At 35.7% G+C, this 15989-nt stretch overlaps 2 protein-coding genes across 2 annotated transcripts; one reads left to right on the top strand and one right to left on the bottom strand.

Moving 5' to 3' along the window:
- The first annotated feature begins 570 nt into the window (after positions 1-570).
- On the top strand, positions 571-2877 carry LOC111799738 (Tetratricopeptide repeat (TPR)-like superfamily protein). The gene has a single exon (XM_023683195.2). It carries the CDS (start codon positions 746-748, stop codon positions 2723-2725), a length of 1980 nt encoding a protein of 659 aa, XP_023538963.1. The 5' UTR covers positions 571-745; the 3' UTR covers positions 2726-2877.
- Positions 2878-3736: 859 nt separating this feature from the next.
- On the bottom strand, positions 3737-8191 carry LOC111801043 (GTP-binding protein YPTM2). Its single transcript, XM_023685008.2, has 8 exons — positions 7981-8191; positions 6999-7071; positions 6577-6624; positions 6438-6485; positions 5278-5349; positions 5025-5180; positions 4823-4926; positions 3737-4117 (listed from the first exon to the last, which is right to left on the bottom strand). The coding sequence occupies exons 1-8, from the start codon at positions 7992-7994 to the stop codon at positions 4024-4026; spliced, it is 609 nt and encodes a 202-aa protein (XP_023540776.1). The 5' UTR covers positions 7995-8191; the 3' UTR covers positions 3737-4023.
- Positions 8192-15989: the final 7798 nt, after the last annotated feature.

Raw genomic sequence — 15989 nt, 5'->3', positions numbered from 1 at the left:
AAAGCTTATTTCTTCTTTTAAATTTTTATTTAGTCTAATTTATATAAAATAATCCTAAATTATCAGCAATATTCATATTGTTTTATATATTTAAATTAATTTATAAATGATTTAACGTAACTTTTCAATTTAACGATATTTTTATTAAAATTGATGAAAATTGACATACTAATTAGAAAGTATATGCAATATTATTTACAACCATATATAAGACTAAATTATCGTTATCATTTATTTATTTTAAAATATATTATTAAAATCATTTGTATAATTAATTTTATGTTATAAATAAAACTTTCCAAATTTTAAAAAAAAATTAAAAAAAAATTAAAGTACAGGTGATTCTAAACTTTCAAATATTTAATTTAATTCAATAATTTTAATAAAATTTAAAATTCATCTAAATATTTATTTAATTATATAATATTATGAATTAAAATTTATATTGAAAATAGTAATTATCAATTAAAAAATTAATATTTCTTAAAAAAAAAATATATATATATATATATATATATATATATATATATATATATATATATATATATAAAGATAGAAAAAAAATGGTGATTTAGTGGAAATGAAAAATTGAAATAGGAGGGGAGAGTGGTGTCTCAGTCTCTCTCTCTCTCTAACGGGTTCTGCTATACATTTGAATCCTCAGCTTCTGCCGTGATCCGCCATTAAAGCTCGAAACTGAGCTCTGGAAATGGTAATATTCACTTTTCCATCTCAACCATGACAAATGATCATCAATCTTAGAAACTCAAGGGCATACGCCCAATTTTCCCCATCTCTATTCCGCCGTATCCAGAACCTTCATGTCAATTCGAATGAAGAATGGTCTCCCATTTCTTCTTCCAACCACTCACCACGAAGAACCCATTTGGTTTCCCCCAATAACATGACCCCAAAAGTTCATGCTCAACCCACTTCTGACGTTGTTTCGTTGAATAAATCAATCACCAACTTTGTTAGGGCTGGGGATTTAGAATCTGCCCACAAAGTGTTCGACAAAATGCCTGTTAGAACCACGGTTACATGGAATTCAATTCTGTCGGGATATACGAAAGTCGCTGGGAAAATGAAGGAAGCCCGTGAAGTGTTTGATAAAATTCCTGAACCAGATTCTGTATCTTATAACATCATGTTGGCTTGTTATTTGAGAAACTGTGGTGTTGAGGCTGCTTTGGCCTTCTTTAACACGATGCCTGTCAAGGATATTGCCTCTTGGAATACATTGATATCTGGGTTTGCCCGGAATGGGCAAATGAAAGAAGCGTTTGACTTGTTTTCGGTAATGCCGGAGAAAAATGGTGTCTCATGGAGTGCCATGATTTCTGGATATGTGGAATATGGAGATTTGGAGGCAGCTGAGGAGTTGTATAAGAATGCGTTTATCAAGAGCGTGGTTGTGGAGACTGCAATGCTTACAGGGTATATGAAGTTTGGGAAGGTGGAGTTAGCTGAAAGGATATTTCAAAGGATGGCTGTGAGGAATTTGGTCACATGGAACTCTATGATAGCAGGTTATGTTGAGAACTGTCGCGCGGAGGATGGTTTGAAGCTCTTCAAGGCAATGATTGAATCTCGGGCGAGGCCGAATCCTTCGAGTATGAGCAGTGTTCTTCTTTGCTGTAGCAACTTGTCTTCTTTGCCTATGGGAAGGCAAGTACATAATATGGTGAGTAAATCTCCACTATCCAAAGACATAACTGCTTGTACTTCATTGATTAGCATGTACTGCAAGTGTGGAGATCTGGATAGTGCCTGGAAGTTGTTTGTAGAGATGCCACTAAAGGATGTGATTACATGGAATGCCATGATTTCTGGTTATGCTCAACACGGTGCAGGTCGAAAAGCCCTTCATTTGTTCGACGAGATGAGACACGGAGCAATGAAACCAGATTGGATCACATTCGTTGCTGTTCTATTAGCCTGTAACCATGCCGGATTTGTTGATCTCGGGGTTCGATATTTCAAGTCGATGAAGGAGTTTGGAATTGAAGCAAAACCAGACCACTACACATGTGTAATAGACCTTCTCGGTCGAGCTGGTAAGCTCGATGAAGCTGTAAGTATGATCAATGAGATGCCATTCAAGCCTCATGCTGCAATCTTTGGAACTCTCTTGGGTGCCTGTAGAATCCACAAAAACCTGGATATGGCAGAATTTGCAGCCAAGAATTTGTTAGAACTTGACCCCAAGAGTGCCACCGGATACGTACAGCTTGCTAATATCTACGCATCGACGAACAAATGGGATCGAGTGGCTAAAGTGAGGAAGATGATGAAAGAACACAATGTAGTTAAAATACCGGGTTACAGTTGGATCGAGATCAAGAGTGTAACTCATGAATTCAGATCAGGTGACAGAATTCATCCAGAATTGACATCAATACACAACAAACTAAATGAGTTAGATGGGAAAATGAAGGTGGCTGGGTATGTTCCAGACCTTGAATTTGTACTGCATGATGTAGAAGAAGAACACAAAGAGAAGCTACTACTATGGCACAGTGAAAAACTGGCGATTGCTTTCGGATTGATAAAAACAGCGCCCGGGACTCCGATTCGAGTTTTTAAAAACTTGAGAGTATGTGGGGATTGTCACAGAGCAATAAAGTTCATATCGGAGATTGAGAAAAGGGAGATTATTGTGAGAGACACTACAAGGTTTCATCATTTTAGAAATGGTATCTGCTCTTGTGGTGATTACTGGTAACCTATTTCTTTCTTTCTTGTTTCTTGTTTCTGAAAATGAGCAAGATTTTTGGTTGTCTTTTGGGCAGCACGCATAGATTTCAATGACGGATATTCACACGTTTTTTCAAATTAGATGAATGGATTGAAGGTGGTTCTTCAAGATTGATTTTCCACTGGAAGTCTTTCATTTACATTTTCATTAAAGAAACTAACAATTCATCATTTCTTTTTGTCCTTTTATTTTCTCCGTTCTTCAATATCTCATTTATTTTTGGATCATAATCTTTCCAGACTCATTTATTTTTGGATCATAATCTTTCCAGACTCATTTATTTTTGGATCATAATCTTTCCCAAATATCGAGATAGTAAGTAGAAGTATAAACTAAAATACTAGTAAAATATGAAACTAAATATGATTAGTTTTTATATGAAAGGTAAAACTAAAGCATAATTCAACTAGTTAACGCATTAACTATCTTTCTATTCGCATTAGATTTCATATAAAAATAAAAATAAAGTATATCCGAAACGTACGAAATGTAGTAAATCTCGTAGAGGCAGATGTAGGAGGGGTTGCAAACCGGACAATACACAACTTCGTTTTGGAAGATATGACACTCAAAGTTGTAGAGCTGGTCGTCTTTCATATCGAGCCATTGAAGCAGTACCTAGGACTATAATCGGACAATTCCATCGTGCTATTATGAGCGGACAATTCCGAAGAAATGGTAAAATATGGGTCAGAGTTCTTGCATATCTCCCTATTACCAGAAGACCTACGAAAGTCAGAAGGGGAAGAGGAAAAGGAAATCCTACGGTTTGGATTGCTCGTGTGTCCACGGGACAAATCCCATTTAAAATAGATGGTGTGAGTTTGTCAAATGCTCGTCAACTTAAAACTATCCACCTAATTTGACCATGGAATTAATACTAATAGTTTAGCCCATCTGCACTGTAAAATGTTGCATCAAAATTAGCGGTTTGGATCCTGATGAATTCCACCAAGAGGCACAAGGGAATGGGAAAGATAAGAGGGAAAATAGTGCCATTCACCAATAATGTTTTTCTAATTTGTACAGATGGTTTCTTCTTTTTTTTTTCTTTTTTTTCTTTTTGGGTTATGATAATCAAATACATTGAAAAGAATGGGAATTTTAAACAAAGTGCTGATCAAGAAAGTAAATGGTGGAGAGAAGAAAACAAAACAAAGCTTTTTAGAAGAAAAGCTAATCCAAAGAGTTTTACATGCGCGTCGTGACCGACCAGACCATACGGTTACAGTGCTAATCATAGAGAGATCTCTCCTCTTTTTTCTTTAAGATGAGCAGCAACCAGACTTTTGGTTCACAGGCTGTCCTCGAATTTGCACAGTTGGCGGCCGCGCATTGTTCATTGGTTGAGTCGCCATCCTGCATAAATAATTGTGTTTTGCACGTCAGAACATACAAGCTTTCCACGTAATTTACTTTTAACTTTAAGAGCAAGTTGATTGAAAGGATTGGGCAAGTGGCCAGTTAGTTAATAAACACACTCCTTATTCCTTTTCTTTGGACAAAGCTTCATTACCTAATAACATATGATGTCAAGAAACTTATGGGACACCTAAGTATGAACTCATGATGTCAAACAGGCCATATTTCTAATGAGTTTGGGATTGAAAAGCTTAGGAATAGTATGAGTTGGATTATATATCTTTAATCCCCATTGGATAAATATTCGATTTTTGAAAACTATGCTTGTTTTCTTCCAATTTCTCTACAATATGTTTTCATCTCCTCTAGCTTTCATCTTTCTTAAGGAAAGATTTGAGTTTCTAGCCAAATTCCAAGACCAAAAATAGGATTTTGGAAACTTACTTTTTTAGTTTATTTCAAAACTAGGCTTGATTTTTTAAAACATATGTAAAAAGTACATATATAAACATGAAACACATAGGATTAAGTAGTATTTATAGGGTTAATTTTCAAAAACCAAATGGTTATTGAATGGAGACGTTAATCTATGTTCGGTTTGTAGTTTATGATTTGGAAAAAGATGCAGGCTTTTAGCTGTAGATCATATAAATCCATCCCCTGAACTACACACGTATATATTGATTATTTAGGCATACTCACCTATTCTTGATTTCAGCAGCCATGGCCATGAAGGCCTGTTCAACGTTCGTGGCACTTTTAGCACTTGTTTCCATAAAGGGAATCCCAATTTCATCCGCGAATGCCTAGAATAAGAAACCATAAAGTCCCATTTCGCTAAGTTTTTCCAGGGCCCAAAGGTAAATACTCAATTAATAAAGAATGAATCTACAAAGTATAATACCTTCGCTGTCTCATGGGACACAACTTTGTTTGCCGTAAGGTCAGACTTATTGCCCACAAGAAGCTTGTTCACGTTTTCGCTTGCATAACGATCAATTTCATTTAACCATTGCTTGACATTATTGAAACTGTCTTGGTCTGTGACATCATAGACAACCTGCCAAAATTACACAAGATTCAGAATAATTTAACATGCACGACTAATCCCACCAACAAGATAGATACAGGGGTTCTAGGGAGTATGTGGCTCTTACAATAATGCCGTGAGCACCACGGTAGTAGCTGCTGGTTATTGTTCTAAAACGCTCTTGGCCAGCAGTATCCCACTGCACATTGTAAGAAAAAGTTTGTCTAGTCCTCTTTACAGCAATATAATAACAGTTATGCATAATTTGGAGGACGGAGTTCATTGGGCAGTAAAATTTAGAATAGGTTTTTTTCAAGACCAAAGAAAAAGTATGGCTCAAGAAGTGTTATGATAGAAAAATAGATGAATAACATTCTGAAGGTTTGAGTTCGTGGTTTTAGTTGTGACAACAATATTCCGTGTGGATTTAATCGTCATGATCCGTGTTATGTTTGCTCTCTGCATGTACTGATAGGAAACAGAGACGAGGAAAATTATATAAATTAAATAAAGCAGTGATATCCTTTCAGGGCAAAGGAATTGCTCAAGGTTGACCTTGATGATTATATCTGTAACATATTATACTCTATCTTTAGAAGTGTCATATAGACTTGTTCTTTCTTAGGGTACGTGCTATTAGAAGCGAGACAGAATTTTCAGTACAACTAATCTTTTGCCATACTAGAGCAGATACAAATTCACGGCGAGGATGATGGAAATGGAAAATTTTAATACATGAAGAAAAGAAGACAAAAATGGACTGTGCTGAATGGAGAAGCTTCACGTAATTTTAGTGGCGTTCAAGAAAAAGGTAATTTTGCATTTAAAAGTTAAAACTGTCACTCCATTAATCTGTTCCAGTATTTGATTTGTTATACAAGTCCATATCTCGGGAACAACTCGAGACTAATTTATTTATTAGAAGAATAAAAAGGTTATAAAAAAAATTTCCAGAGTCCCAGACCACCGTATCTCAAAAGTAAATAATTGATTACTTCCATATAAATTATGAAAGAGTAAAATGCTGTTAACGTGCAACTAAAAGCACATGAGAAGGGATATGAAAATAAAAGAAAACTACACATGCGACCTTCATAATTACTTCAAAGGAAATTGTATTTTGTTAGATATAAAGTCAACGCTGCATATCAGCCACCTTTACTGGAAGGCATGTGATTAAGACCTCTAATCCTTTACTGTAATGTTTATTTGCTATAGTCAACGCCAAAGTTTAGTAAAAGAAAATGGTACCTACGTAAGAAGACAACTAGGAGAGATTAAACTTACTATTTGGAGCTTAATAGTCTTCCCATCGAGTTCCACTGTGCGGATTTTCTAAAACAATGGAAACACAACAGGTGTTAGAACAATGGATTTCTTCAAAGAACCCAATGGTAAATACCAGGAGTAGAAAATCACAACTTACGAAGTCAACCCCGATGGTGCTAATGTAGCTATCCAAATATGAATCATCCTGTTTGGCAAGAAAATATCAAAAAGTTAAAAATACATTTCAACCCTACAATATATCCATTAATACAAGTACAGCACATTAGATACCAATAAATATCAGCGCCTAATAACATATAAATGCCGTTTTGTAACATCATCCAGACACAGAAAACTGAATACAGAACACTACAGCAAACATAAGATGGTAATTCTTAGTTCAACTATAAGTCTGCAACAATAAAGAGTTGACATCAAAACCACCTAACATGTGATTGAGGTTGGACTTGGAACGGTGAATCAATATGAGGTATTGAAACTAAATTCAAAGAGAAAAAAAAGGAAAAAAAATAACTGGGAATTATAACCAAAACGGTGGTAGAATCGCTGGGGACTTACTGCAAACCTCAGAAGAAGACAAGATTTTCCAACACCAGAGTCACCAATAAGCAAGAGCTTAAACAAATAATCACTGCAAGAAGCCAACAAGAATTGCTCAGAGCTTAAGAAAAAAAGTGAAAGCAATTGTAAATAATGTTATTCAGATATTATATGGCATTCTCATAAATCATGAGAGATACATCTCAAGCGAATATATTGGTTGAAAAGTTGAAACATGAAAGATGATGGTGATGAACTAAATCACTTTGTGTATGCTACAAGCAAGCATCTTCTACAATCTATCCTTGTCTATGGAAACCCAGCCAAGCAGATCAACACGTTACAGTTTCTTCTATGTTCAAACAAATTATTCACTGGTTTCCCATCGTTGTGGACCAAACGATGCCAAAGAGCGTAAATCCAAAAACTTAATTCAGTACTAAAAACAAAGTGACCGCTGGTTATAGGAAGTAACAGAGATATAAAACACAATGGAACTTTGACTTGAATCGATTTCAGCAAAATTTACAAAACAAGAGAGACTTAATTAAGCAATTCCATAAATTATGGAATTACCTTCGAAGATATTAAAAAAGAAAAAAATGAAATTCATTCGACGATGAGGTACAGCCTTAATATAAGGATCGAGAACGCGTTGTTTATTTTCAAACGTTGTCACAGAAACATCCGCTATCTAGCACCCGTAACCGAAGTTGATTGACTCGTATGGATCTGATTCGTAATAGAAAAGATCTACACCAATAAATCAACCAAGAGCACGACGAATCATCGATACTCAGACTTACCAGACTATAGACAATAAAATTAAGAAGGTAAAACTAGATAAGACGCAGAAAACTCACAACCTCTCTACCACGTACCAGATCTAGGCTAATGATTAAAAAAAAAAAAAAAAAAACGCAGAAGTTCCGAAAACTAAATCGAAATCGAAGAATTTTCAAAAGATCAACATCATCAGAGGAAACGAATTCGAGCTTACTATTCAGGAGTCATGGCGATGAGAAGCGGAGATCGATGGAATCAGAGAGAATTCACCACAGTACTGGAGAGGCGTGAATTTTCCCGGCGAGTTGCGATCGGAATGCGGAGGAATTCACCGGAGAAGACGGATTTGTTGAATGAAAGTGAAAGAAGAACAAGGAGAATGACTTGGATTTGCGTTTCTGAAGAACCTAGAAATCTGCAGCGCAATAAATTTGAAAATAGAAGTTCCGTAATGACGTAGCATAAGCCTTTTGGATGTTGCCACGTGTTGGCTATTAATTTACGATATTGTCCAAGTCAAAATATTTAATGATAAGGAAGCTAAGTCAAGTAAGGTTTATATTAATTCAAAATCCTATAACATAGAGCTTTTAATTTAAGTAATTTAAGAGTTATTTATTAGAGATGTAAATAGGGAACGAGGGCGTGCAAAGAAATTTTTTTTCATTATTTAAATAGGGTCGAGGACGAGATTATATTCATTTCTTGGATTAGGTTAGTTCGAGTTGATCGAGTCATTTATTCACTATAACGACCCAGATCCACCACTGTCCACCTCTGGGGGCCCGATGTTACGGTCATGCTCGTCCAAGGCGTGTTGCCCATGGCCGCATGCCCATGACAAGCCCAACCCTTTATGTCTTTTCATATTCTAGTGTTTTACTTTTGTATTTCTAGGAAATATGACGTTTCAGAAATATCATATCTAGGCCTATAAGACATGAAATGCCTCAGAATGTACTATAGGAGAATACGACTAGTTGTCAACTTCTCCCTACCCAAGATTATATACTGTGAGCCGTTGTTATTTCTCTCTTGCTTGCTTATATAACGTCTCTTTCAAAAATCTCTATTTCGAAAATCTCTCCATGCCCTCGTTTTCAAAAACCTTCTCTTAAAATCGAGGCCAGAGGCTCGAGCATACGTTGCTTGGCCGTAGGTGACGCAAAAACGAATTGGCTTTGCTCACTTGTCGTTGGAAAGTGAGTGTCGCACAATCGCAAGTCCGCTGTCATCAAAAGTGCGATTGCGACACCTAGTGTCCTTACAGGCACACCGCCTTGTGTCTACCCCCTTCTAGGGAACAGCGAGAAGGCTGACACATCGTCCAGTGTGTGGCTCTAATACCATTTGTAATACCTCAGATCCACCGCTAGCAGATATTGTTCTCCTTAGGCTTTCCCTTTCAGGCTTCCCCTCAAGGCTTTAAAATGCGTGGAAGATTTCTACATCGTTAGAAAGAGCGTTTTGTTCTCCTCCCCAACCAGTGTGGGACATCACATTCACAATTTTATTTTAATAAAATAAAATAAAAATTAGTTCATAAAATATTTATTTATTCATTTTTTAGACATTTAATTAAAATTTATAATTCAATTTCAAAAAAATATATTACTAATAATTAAAATTATTTTAATGAGTTGGCTAGATAATAAATAATCAAAAAAAATAAATAAGAAATAAAATAAATATATAAATAACAATAAAATAAAATTTGAGGAAAATTCAATTTCAAAATGAAATTGGTGATTGAATTGTGGAAGGTTGAAAAAGAGAGGAGGGTAAATTGGTCAATGAAAGAGAAATGGTGATGGGGCCCACATTATTGTCATTTTGTAATGTAAACTTGGAAGAGACAGTGAAATTTACTCGGTTACTTAAAAAGAAGAGTCAAATAGGTACGGAAACCCACGTGCGTGTTTACTTCCGTCAACAATTCACACACGTACATAATAATTTACACTTTCTTTCACAGTAATTTTGTTTCTACTTTTGTTTTTTTCACCATTTTTTTAAGGCTTTTAACAAAAAAGAAATCAATTTTTTTTTTCTTTTTATTAATATCATACAGTTATATCTCATAATTCTTTAATTAATTTTCCTTTAAAAAAATTACTTTAAAAGGTATTTTCATATTAAATTAATGAATTAAAATATAAGATTTTTTTAAAAAAATAAAAAATGATATTAGAGTTGACCGTTTATACTATGAATTTTGGAGGAGTGAGATTTATAACCTTAAGCCTCGTAATTAATTATTTAGTTTCTAACCATAATTTTTATTATTTTATTTGTAATTTAATTATTATCTATAGTATGAAAATCCAAAGTTATTAATATAATCTTTAAGAATATGTGGTTGACATACACGAGTATCGTGTTTAAGTAATAATTTAAAGAGTCTATAGTATATGGATAAGGTTGGGTGCCTTATACTGGTAACACTGTTGATACGACTCACTTTGTAATAGTTACAAATCATTTAATCCAAATTGTTCATGTAGAGACATGTAAGTGGGGTATCTTATACAATGAGTTTGTATAAGACTAGATCAAGAAATATTTAATCTCTCTTTAGAAATTCGTTAATTGAGAAGATTAGTATTTCATATGATGATCATATGCGACTCGATCTTAATCTTGAATGAGTTATGAACTCCTGCCTATGAGGGCTTGTCCTTTAATTTACATGGCTGAGAATGACTCTTTTAGTCGATTCAATATGCGGACTTGACCAAGTAGGGTGTCACTTCGTTATGTTGATGATCGTCATCGTCTGGATGGTATGGTTTCAAGTTACTGACATGGATGACAAGATGAATCTTCATCCATGTTGGTAGTTGAAGACGGTATGAGGTCCTCCCAAATTTTTCGATGACTTTGGCTGGTCCTTCATACTTCCACACTAGTCTTTGATCTCCTATTCCCTCATAATCGAAATTTCTCTAATCTCAGCTTGATCAGAACTTGGTCACCGACTTGAAATTCTAATGGTCTACATTTCAGGTCTGCCAAATTCTTCATTCGTCGCGAAACTTTCTCTAAGTATGCTATTAAAGGGGGCCTTCCCTGTCGACAAACTTTGCTGACAATTGAAGCTAAACTAAGCAACGTCGAGCATTTGGACCCAATTCTTTTGTTGCACATCGATGAAATGACATAAGAACTCTTCAAGCATGCTATTAAACCTTTTAGTTTTTCCATCTGTCTAAGGATGGTAGCTTGAAGAGATGTTTAAGCTCGACCCCGACAACTTAAATAGCTTGTTCCATTTATCTTCACTAGTTAAAAATATTTTGAGTGAAATTAAAAGTAAAAGTACTAAGTTTAAAGTAGTGAGAGAGAGACATCCTTATTAAATAATTAATCTAATCTAAATCTATATTTTTAAGTCTGATGGATTCAAATTTTTATTTTTAATAAAATAAAATATTAATTCGTAAATTAAATTTAAACATCAATTTCAATAAATATTTTGTTAAAATTATTTTAATAAGTGATTAGAGAATAAATAAATAAAAAAGTATGAAATTATATAAAAATAAAGTAAGTAAATAAATAAATAAATATAATTGTATAGTAAAAAAAAAAATATAAATATATATATTTTAAAATTAACAAATTTAAGTTTAACAGTAAAATTTAATTTTAATTGAAGTTTAAACGTAAAGCATTTTCTCGTGGCCTGCGACTCGGGATTCGGTCATCGGCTCGCATTCTCTCTCGTAGCTCAAACATTTGAGGTTTCTGTCCTCCCTTTCGCCTTGATTTTTCCGGCAATTGGAAAACGAAGAAGATGAAGAGATCGGTGAGTGCTTCCAGAGTCTCCGATAAGGTGTTATTGAGTTCGCCGTCGTCGTTGTCGTCGTCGTCGTCGCAATACGCAGTCTTTAGATCTTCGAGTGTGAGTTCCGGCTTGGACTCAGAGCTTTACCTACCGACGTACAATCCGTTCTCTCACGCGGCTGAAAAAGAACGTCGCCGTCTTAAGCTTGCCAAGATCTTCATCCACTTCATTCCCGTCGTCGTTGTCTTCTGCGCCGTCGTTCTCTGGTTCTTCTCTGATCCAGGTACTGAAATTACTAGAGTGAAAGATTCTCGTAGATCAAGATCGACTATTTGATATTAAAGACGGCGAGGAATTAAGAAATATAATATTTTCCCCAAAGTTATTGCTGCCCGTCCTGTAATATATCGTTAGGGATTGCAATGGATTATCGATTAACACGAGCAATCAGAGTGCTTAAAATCAATGGCCTTATTGTCGTCCTTGTCTCCATTTATGCGGCTTGTTGTTTTGATATTGGAAATGGTTGGGTGTTGAACAGAAGGAACGGGGATTGTTGGGGAAGTTGTTGTGATGGCTTATGGAAAACCGTTGAAGGACTTTAGAATAAGGATTTATCAGTATAAATTAAAGATTAGTCACCGTCCTAGCGTAGTACTTGTGAAGTTTGGAGTTGGAATCAATTGAGCATGTTGTCTCTATGTAGCTAAGAAATTTTCGAATGATAGTGTGTGCATATAAACTTTGGATTGCAGAGCTTTCCTGTGAATGCATTGCTCTCTAATATCATGTCGTTAACTTGGTATCTCTTAAACTTAAATGATCGGATATTGTATGATGCAAGTAAAAGGATACATGAATTGAGTATTCCCTGGTTAACAGTTACTATTCTTCTGTTGTTCAAGTAGAATTTCATTGTATAATTTAAAGCTAAATGATAAAGGTAATGTGATTATCGGGACTGTAAACTGTTTAGCTTCTGCCATTTATTTGTTGGGGTTTCTGAGCTTGCTCAATGCAGTCAATGATCCGCTTGTTGAGTTTATTCAAATATTCATAATGTTTTACTCCATCAAGATGGTAGATGCGTGCATGTTCTGTTTGTGTAGATTTTATATATTCTACTACTTGTGACCTTAGTGATAGTATAATTAAGAAGCCTTGTACTGGTCTCACTTTTCATTATCAAATTAGTGAATGTAAAAATCTAAACCTCCTGTATTCATCTAGGAACAGCAGTTTGAGTCTTAGCTAATTAAAAATGCTTAAAGGGTCTTAGAACTCGAGTAGACAGTCACTACTTTAGATAGCATCTTATTGGGCAGGAACAACAGTTCGAGACTTAGCTAATTAAAAATGCTTAAAGGGTATTAGAACTCGAGTAGACAAACACTACTTTAGATAGCATCATATTGGGTTATGGAGTCTGCTGCTTATCTATAGCTTATTTAATTGTTATACCTACTAAAACTATATATGGAAAATGGTCATATATAGTAAATGACTCTTTGTTGAAAAAAAATGAGATATATATAGTAGAGGGTTATTTTCATGTCAATTTTCCTACTTGCATTTTCTCTCTCTTGTTTGTGTTCATTGGAGTCATAAACCTTTAACCAATATTTCTCCTTACATTTTCTTTGTCCTGTTCATCTAGATCGAGTGTGTGCGTTGTCGTATGATACTAACCCATCATTCTATTTTAGAATTGTTTTCCTCCTTAGCTAGCATGCCAGCTAGTAAAGTCACCCTTTTATGAGATGTTCTTAGGATTTAGATGAGTCTTTATGTGGCATAGTAAGAACTAAGAGGACACTCGAAGAGCACATTCGTTTTCTTCTCTGACTTGAGTGGTGGTTCTATTAAAAGGAAAATAAGTGGGAATGCCATAGTAAGTTTACATGGATATGTTCATGAACCGTTGAAAAACCATGAATTTAGGTGTTCAATATGAAGCATCAAAGTCATTAGCAGTGTTTGTTACTTTCAGGATTGTTTATGGTCTATGAATCTATCTTCTGTGTAGGTCAACAAATATAGACAGAGCTGTTTCTTCGGAGACCTTACTGGAACGGTCAGCTACTTGAAGCAAAGTATGTGATCTTGATGAATGGTATACTGAACAAGAGGACAATAAAGCCTATGCTCAGTAAGTATGCAGGCATAAGATGTCACTTTAAAATAGTCTCCATTAGTGACCTTTCTTTTGAATGATAGGCTTACTTTGCTTCTATTACTTATGTTAAAACGAACATCTCATCATGTCGGTTTGTTATCCTCGTGTGACTAACCATTAAAACCGTAGTTTACTCGATACTTGTACAGCTATGAAACTGATGTTAGTATGTGTTCAATGAGAGAGAGAGGAGTGATTTCAAGTGTATATTCTTGGCCTCTGTTCTTTGATCAAGGAAATTGGTTGTGGTTGCATTGTGGATGTAGAATCTCACTTGAACTCTCATGTCTTCTTCCTTGGATCCTTGATCTTTCTTTTACCAGACTAGATTGGATTGTTTGTTCTTAAAACTGGGTGTCTTCCAGCTCCAGGGCAACCCAGGTATTAAATTCAATCTTCTGATAGATTTCAAGCTTTTGTGTAGTTTGGGTGGATTAATTACCCCCACATAAAGGCATTCACGGGAAGGTTGTCCTGCAGCAGTTGTAGTTGTAGATAAGCCCTTTCTGTTCTTTTTACTGTTCTTTATCCCACATATATATACATACATATATGTACATTCGTACATACATACATACATACATATACATATACATATACATATACATATACATACATATATACATACATACATATACATAGGTTAGGTAGTTTGAGAGTAATTTTAAAATGGTTGTATCCTAACATTTATACCTTTTAATGTAAAGTTGAACTTTCGATATCTATCTCTGTATTGGTTGAAAATGTCGATACATGACTACTTGAACAATTTCGAGTTGGATTTGACAAATCTTTTTATTAAATACAAAAAAAAAAAAAAAAAAAAAAAAAAAAAAAAAACTAAAATGGTGACAAATAAATTGTTACATATCCTACAAATCACTCGTGGTGCTAATGAAAGTAAGGGAAAGAAAAAGGAATGCACAAATGAGTAAGGACGACGGCCATGCCACCCAACACCGCCGCAACACCCGCCTTGTAGCCGCCGTGGTATATGGAAAATCCCGCGCTTGGGCCTGGGCTTGGAAGTGATGGTGGGCTGTCGGGCATTGGGACTGAGACTGGGTTCATATCCATGGACGGCGGAGAAGCCGCCATACGGGGAGATGAGATGATTAGTGGAGGTGAGGCAGCCGGTGGGGACATGGCGGGGGGTGCAACCGGAGGTGGGGTTGATGGACGCGGTGCGGCGGCAGCGGGAAGAGGAGCAGGGGAGGGACCCTTGAGCAATGGCGGAGGAGGAAAGAGCAAGAAAAGAGAGGGCGAGCACGAGCATGGCACGTGCGGTCGCCATAGCTCCAAGAAAGAAGAGAAAGAGAGATTGAAGCGAGGGAGAAAGGTGGAAGAAGATGATTACATACAATGGGGAAGAAGAGAGACGCTTTGAGGGTAAATGTTACGAGTGCATTGAATTTTCCATGCTACCATGCTTGTACACTTCCACGTATACACATTTTTTTCATGACCTACATTTACTTTTTTACCCTTTTTTATGATTTTGCGTATTCCGATTTTAAAGAATTGATCTAAAAATTGGATAGAGTCGAGACATAGTCAATCGCTCATTTCACTCGTGCTCAATTGAGGTTTTGGGATTGTGCACCTTTTTTGGCACTATAAATCTACTAGACGACGTAACTAATCCCTGGAGTAAACCAACTTTTCTATTCCTCAAACTTTAACTACCTTGATTTGCCACATAAGTGAATCATCGTTATTTGGATCTGTAGGTGCGACCTCCTCTTAATCATATTATAGAACAATATGACATCATCCTTCTAAACATTCTTGAATAACGTTAACTAGCAACCCTTCTACAAAAATCATAAAGTCAAATAGTCTAGGGGAGTGACCCCATGTGTCGACCAACTACTAAATTTACTTGTATGGTCCCTCATCCCCTCTCAGGATAGATTTACGGACCCGCAACCTTATTAAGAAGACCATTGACACATTTTCAGGCGTGATAAGGGCACCTATGTTGTAACGACGAGCTATCCCATTTGACCGATCTAGGTTAAGTTCGACGTACAGGTTCTTGAATACCTATCACTCGGGAGGGATACTACTAGGTCCGACCTAAACCACCAAATAGTGTTAATCAAGTAGCAGAGAAAATAGGAAGCAATTTGGCTATAGTAGATATCATTCACAACTATTATAGACATGGTAAAAAACATTTTAAGGTGGACAACCCGGTCTGACCCGACCCAGTACCGACCCGCATCATTTGAACCCGAGAGATGGTGATGGTGGTATC

This window comes from Cucurbita pepo, chromosome 8 (genome assembly GCF_057944985.1).
Source record: "Cucurbita pepo subsp. pepo isolate OVF chromosome 8, ASM5794498v1, whole genome shotgun sequence".
Lineage (NCBI taxonomy): Eukaryota > Viridiplantae > Streptophyta > Magnoliopsida > Cucurbitales > Cucurbitaceae > Cucurbita > Cucurbita pepo.
Note: the sequence above shows the minus strand (reverse complement) of the source record. Positions and strands in the feature narration are given on the sequence as shown.